The following is a 6,158-nucleotide window of genomic DNA, read 5'->3' on the forward strand; positions in this document are numbered from 1 at the left end:
GCTGAAATATAATTACTCAAGTAAAGTACAGATAAACAAAAATTCTACTTAAGTACAGTAACAATTTTTACTTAGTTACTTTACAACTCTGATCAACACAAAAAGCTAATTATTAATTTCTGTTGGGAGATCATAAAGTCGTGGGAATTACTGGTTAAACTCTGAGGCTTTTCTTGCAGAGAAATAAATAAACCAACCCTCCTGATACTTTTGTTTTCCAGGTGCGGACTGCGACGTGGATTCTGCTGCCCGCTTCATCGCCGCCACCTTCGTCTCCCTCAACAAAACGCCCAGCAAGCTTGTTTATCACCACTTCACCACGGCAACGGACACGTCCAACATCCAGGTCGTCTTCCAGGTGGTGATGGACATGATAATTACAGAGAACCTGGAAGCCGTGTCGCTCCTGTAGCTAACAGTCACCTGGACTTAAAATCGGGATATTTTAAAGACTGAAACAATCTGTGATAAACAGAACATGGTCGTTTTTCCCTGATCTGTCGCCTGCTTTCACATCTGAAAAAAATACTGCTTTGAAGACGACGCAGCTCCTGGAAGATGTTTGCGTTTAATTTGAGCCTTTTGAACTTTGCCGATGATGATGATAAATGTTTTATTTACTGTTCCACAATAATCAAGCTGAGAGTGTTGATGTGTCCCTGCTTCAGGAGAGAGAGGGGCTGAGTGGAGGAGTCACTCATGCACACCATCCTGGGTTCATCCCTCTCTGTGTCTCTGCTGCACATCACAGCCGTCTAATGAGGCGTTATCTCTGTTAAAAACACACCTTCTTGTGCTCACTTCAGACGCTGCGCCCCGCAGGCCTCTTAATCTGTCAGCAGTGATGCTGAGAAACTTATTAGATTTAAATGAGAAGCATCCCAAAGGAGTCCTCCTGACTCAGCTTTCATTTCCCTCCTTTTACCTGTGAGATGATTGCAGAACATACCAAACTCAGGCAGAACGCTGCCTCCTTTATGTGATTTGTGGCTTTTTCTGAGTTTAAAGGATCACACAGGCTTTGGTAGTAATTAGAATATAAAAATGGCTGATGCAGTTTGATGTACAGTGGGGAAAATAAGTATTTAGTCAGTCACCAATTGTGCAAGTTCTCCCACTTAAAAAGATGAGAGAGGCCTGTAATTGACATCATAGGTAGACCTCAACTATGAGAGTCAAAATGTGAAAAAAACTTGAGAAAATCATTTTGTCTGACTTTTAAAGAATTTTTTTGCAAATAATGGTGGAAAATAAGTATTTGGTCAATAACAAAAGTTCATCTCAATACTTTGTTGTATATCCTTTGTTGGCAATGACAGAGGTCAAACGTTTTCTGTAAGTCTTCACAAGGTTGGCACACACTGTTGCTGGTATGTTGGCCCATTCCTCCATGCAGATCTCCTCTAGAGCAGTGATGTTTTGGGGCTGTCGGGGGGCAACACGGACTTTCAACTCCCTCCAAAGGTTTTCGATGGGGTTGAGATCGGGAGACTGGCTAGGCCACTCCAGGACTTTGAAATGTTTCTTACGAAGCCACTCCTTTGTTGCCCTGGCAGTGTGCTTGGGATCATTGTCATGCTGAAAGACCCAGCCACGTTTCAGCTTCATTGCCCTTGCTGGTGGAAGGAGGTTTGCACCCAAAATCTCACAATACATGGCCCCATTCATTCTTTCATGTACATGGACCAGTCGTCCTGGTCCCTTTGCAGAGAAACAGCCCCAAAGCATGATGTTGCCACCCCCATGCTTCACAGTTGGTATGGTGTTCTTTGGATGCAACTCCGCATTCACTTTCCTCCAAACACGACGAGTTGTGTTTTTACCAAATAGTTCTACTTTGGTTTCATCTGACCATATGACATTCTCCCAATACTCTTCTGGAACATCCAAATGCTCTCTAGCAAACTTCAGACGTGCCTGGATATGGACTGGCTTAAGCAGGGGGACACGTCTGGCACTGCAAGATCTGAGTCCCTGGCGTCGTAGTGTGTTGCTGATGGTAGCCTTTGTAACATTGGTCCCAGCTTTCTGCAGGTCATTCACTAGATCCCCCCTTGTGGTTCTGGGATTTTTCCTCACCGTTCTTGTGATCATTTTGACCCCACGGGCTGAGATCTTGCGTGGAGCCCCAGATCGAGGGAGATTAGTAGTGGTCTTGTATGTCTTCCATTTTCTGATTATCGCTCCCACAGTAGATTTCTTCACACCAAGCTGCTTGCCTATTGCAGATTCAGTCTTCCCAGCCTGGTGCAGGTCTACAATTCGGTTTCTGGTGTCCTCCGACAGCTCTTTCGTCTTCACCATGGTGGAGTTTGGAGTGTGACTGTTTGAGGTTGTGGGCAGGTGTCTTTTATACTGTTAACYACTTCAAACAGGTGCCATTAATACAGGTAATGAGTGGGGGAAAGAGGAGCCTCTTAAAAAAGAAGTTACAGGTCTGTGACAGCCAGAAATCTTGCTTGTTCGTAGGTGACCAAATACTTATTTTCCACCATTATTTGCAAAAAAATTCTTTAAAAGTCAGACAAAATGATTTTCTCAAATTTTTTTTCACATTTTGTCTCTCATAGATGAGGTCTACCTATGATGTCAATTACAGGCCTCTCTCGTCTTTTTAAGTGGGAGAACTTGCACAATTGGTGACTGACTAAATACTTATTTTCCCCACTGTATATGTTGATAGGAGAGGGAAAGAAACACCCCAAACGGCTTTAGAACAAACTGGTGTGATTTACTTTCTTTGTGAAAAGTTTCACTCTTTTGATGTGGAGCTTCTGTGTGAAGTTTTATAGATGATCAAACTGTTAATGTGTAAGTGCAGTAAATCTGCAGTTTAATAAAAGTGAAAAATAACTTTTATCTGTTTTGATTGATCAACCAAGACAAATCACAGCCACACAGCAGGTTATTGGTTTGTTCATTTTAATAAATAAAATTAATTTCCAGGAAATCTGAGCTGCAGTGAACCCTCTGGACATTTAATATTACATTTAATTTAAATAAACAGAAAGGCTCCTGCAGCAAAAATTCAACTAAATTTCCTGCCTTTTTTTTTTTACACTGCTGTCTACTCAACCAAAACAAAAAGGAACATTTATTTGTTTTAAGGAGAAAACATTCAGAATCCGCAGCGGTCCGTCATTAACAATCAGCAGGTTTTCCACTGGCCCACCATCCTCCCATTTGTTTGGTTTTATTTCACGCTTTTCCAGAGAGGCTCTCCTCGGTTTTGGGGGGATGACGAGACGCGTCCGCGAGCGCTTCTCACGCGGACAGGCAGTCCAGTGAGTCCAGAGTGATGAAGACGTCCGCCTTACACTGGAAGGTGCCCGACCCGTCCTGCACCAGCTCGCAGCTCTTCAAGTTTGGAGAGATGTCTTTCAGGCAGATGGCCTGCAGGAGATCAGTGAGGAGAGAAATGACTGCATGGAAAAGTTTGAAATCCCAAATCATTTTTCATTACTGAGGGAAAAAAACACATTTGTGTCAAAGTTTTCTCCCTAGAAATGTTGACTCTAGTTTAAATTTTCATTTTAAGTTTTCCAAATTTTGTCTGTTTCTTGACCTTCAGTGAACAATTTGGCGCTTTTACGCACGAGCCGTGCGTAAAAGCGCACAAATAAACATAAAAAACGCACAAAAGTGCGTCCAGTTATTTTCACCTGCCTTGTCGTGCAAACAAAGCACAACATACACATTTTGTTTATTTTATATTTACAGTGTAAAGTCTGTCCTGAGCTATATAGACATAACAGTCTCTGGTGCTGAATGGGACAGGAGTTTCACGCGCGCCCCTTCTCATTGCTGTAAAATAAATACTTTTTTTTAACTTAAAGTTTGTCTAACACCTCACCAGTACTTACCATGTTTTTAAGGATGGATATTTGCCTGTTCGCCTCTGAGATGACGTTGTTACCCGCCACCTCCCCGCTCTCCGTCACCGTCTCTTCGCTCTCGGCTCTGCGGACGTACGGAGACCTCCTCATCCCGGACAGCAGACCCGAGGCGCGACCCACCGAGTAGTAGCTGGGCCCGGTGGACTGCTTGTACCAGGCTTCGACGGACTGACAGGAGATGAGCAGGGACACTCCGACACACACCACGGCGAATCTGACCGACCTCTCCATGTTTGGGATCGTCTTGGCACTGTTTTTGGTTTTACGCACGGGAAGAAAACGCAGCTTTTCAGGTCAGTTTTTTTTATTTTATTTGACTCTGGGAACACGTTCCGGGTCTTATATAGGCTGAATGGGTGAGGTTTATCGTGACAAGACTTTTGTCAAATCAGAGCTGAGGTGGGCGGATAATGATCAGTTTATGGAATAGAGAGAGGGGTGGTGGGGGGAGAGACCTAATTGATCGGTTTTTGATGCTCTGGTAGGTGTGTGACGCGTAAAGACAAGAAACATTTATTTCTAAGCACATTTATAAACAAATCCAAATCAAATAAAAACTATGAATACAATAGAAACTGAAAAAGTTTTTCATGAACAGAAACTGGTTGTAATGTTGCACTTTCAGCCGTAGATGATGTTTCATGTTTCTTTGTAGAGATGAGCCTTAAAGACCACCAGCAGTGTAACCCCTTCTGAAGATTGATTATTGGACCTCAGTGGCTAACTACGCATCATGAACCACTCAGCCTGCCAGCTCGTAATTAGCTGATCAGTCTTAATCTGTTTAGCTGAACAATAAAACCAGTTAAAGGGTGTGTAATCATGTTGGCTTTCTATGCTGCAGCTTTATGAGCCAGTCGTGATGATAGAAAGTCTGACTATATCTTACAGGGTAAAACATGTTTTTATAAAATCAGACTAACTCAAGTTATTCATCATTAACAGCATAGATTTACAAAAATATAGACATTTAATTCCATGCATTCACTGTTAGAGCACTTTTTAAGCGAAAGAACCATCAGAGTCCATTGTAGAGGGGTCTGCAGTGTGGCTCCAGTTTGTCCTCCAGGACATAGTCTGGGCCACAGACCCAGGGGTCTCCAGTTTCCCACTGCCACTTCTGCAGAAGCTGCTTCAGGTTCTCCAGGACAGAGCTGTGGACCGGATCTGATGCCAGGTTCTTGGTTTCCAGTGGGTCCGTTCTGTGTTTGTTCAAATGACAGAATCATTTTCATTTTAATTATTTTCATTTCATTACATTTTTTTATTAAATATTTTTGGACAAAAACTCAAGTCCTATATTTCCTAACAGAAAATAAAATAATTTTGTTTTCTGCACGACGTTATATTTATTTATTTAGTTTTTGTTATTTCTTTGTTTATTTTTGTCTGAATTTAAGGTTAAAAATATACAGAGTTTAAATAATGAATAAATAATAAAAATGGATTTTGGGGAGAGGTGGTGCAGAGGTTGGAGAAAGCGAGCTTTTGACTGAGAGGTCACTGATTTGAATCCCCCAATTCTGGGCCCTTGAGCAAGAACCTTAACACCCCCACCCCTCAATCTGCTCCCCCGGGCGTGCAGCCCACCGCTCCACACATGTAGCAGCTGTACCTTCGTGGTTGTGTCAGGGTAGAACATTCACATTGTTGTTTTTCTCTTTCTAATTTCTGCCCTTCAGTCTTTTCTGTAATTTTAACTATTTGAAGGGAATTGTGTGACTGATTGAGTGAATGTTTGATCCAGTTTTGTACGTTTATACTTCCTGAACATTGCAGCCATATGGTTTAAAACAGAGAATGAGAGTTGGTGTGTTATTGATGAGTTCTTTCTGTCTTCATAACAAAGTTGGTTATGTTATATTTTAGCATTTGTGACTAGTACACTTTTTGAAAAATTTTATTTTATTCACAGAAAATTTTCCCATATAAATACACCTCCAGTCCTTTGCAAATATATTATGCTCCTTTTAGCTACAGTTTTGTTAATTTTAGCTTTTAACTGCAGTTTTTCAAAATTTAACTTTAAATGATTAGTTGTAGTGCTGTACCAAACGATTATTTTCTAATCGATTAATCTAACGATTATTTTTTAGATTTATCGATTATTCTAACGACAAATCTATACGTTATTCTGATGTGAGTGCACTGGATATTTAAAAAGTTTTCATCAAATTAACAAGCACAGTTCTTTAATATTGTAATATTTTCTTTAATAGTTTTTCATGAACACAAAATTTGCACTCTTAGAGTCAATTCTTT

At 41.1% G+C, this 6,158-nt stretch overlaps 3 protein-coding genes across 4 annotated transcripts in view; 1 reads left to right on the forward strand and 2 right to left on the reverse strand.

Moving 5' to 3' along the window:
• The window catches only part of gnav1 (guanine nucleotide binding protein (G protein) alpha v1), a gene marked incomplete at its 3' end in the record, with an annotated part of 29,910 nt that extends 28,834 nt beyond the window's left edge, over window positions 1-1,076 (forward strand). Inside the window, 1 exon segment of the mRNA XM_014031254.1 lies at window positions 222-1,076. Coding sequence (XP_013886708.1) covers window positions 222-412 — 191 coding nt within the window.
• A 1,970-nt stretch (window positions 1,077-3,046) lies between these two features.
• Window positions 3,047-4,916, reverse strand: npb (neuropeptide B). The gene is made up of 2 exons (XM_014031261.1): window positions 3,864-4,916; window positions 3,047-3,393 (listed from the first exon to the last, which is right to left on the reverse strand). The coding sequence occupies exons 1-2, from the start codon at window positions 4,125-4,127 to the stop codon at window positions 3,265-3,267; spliced, it is 393 nt and encodes a 130-aa protein (XP_013886715.1). The 5' UTR covers window positions 4,128-4,916; the 3' UTR covers window positions 3,047-3,264.
• Window positions 4,195-6,158, reverse strand: part of sgsh (N-sulfoglucosamine sulfohydrolase (sulfamidase)) — a 15,023-nt gene continuing 13,059 nt past the window's right edge. For both annotated transcript variants that reach the window (XM_014031260.1, XM_014031259.1), the window contains one exon: window positions 4,195-5,098. In XM_014031260.1, the coding sequence (XP_013886714.1) occupies window positions 4,915-5,098 (184 nt within the window). In that variant the 3' untranslated portion in view covers window positions 4,195-4,914. The remainder of the gene's footprint in view (window positions 5,099-6,158) is intronic.

The sequence above is a fragment of the Austrofundulus limnaeus genome, unplaced genomic scaffold (assembly GCF_001266775.1).
Source record: "Austrofundulus limnaeus strain Quisiro unplaced genomic scaffold, Austrofundulus_limnaeus-1.0 Scaffold1211, whole genome shotgun sequence".
Classification (NCBI taxonomy): Eukaryota; Metazoa; Chordata; class Actinopteri; order Cyprinodontiformes; family Rivulidae; genus Austrofundulus; species Austrofundulus limnaeus.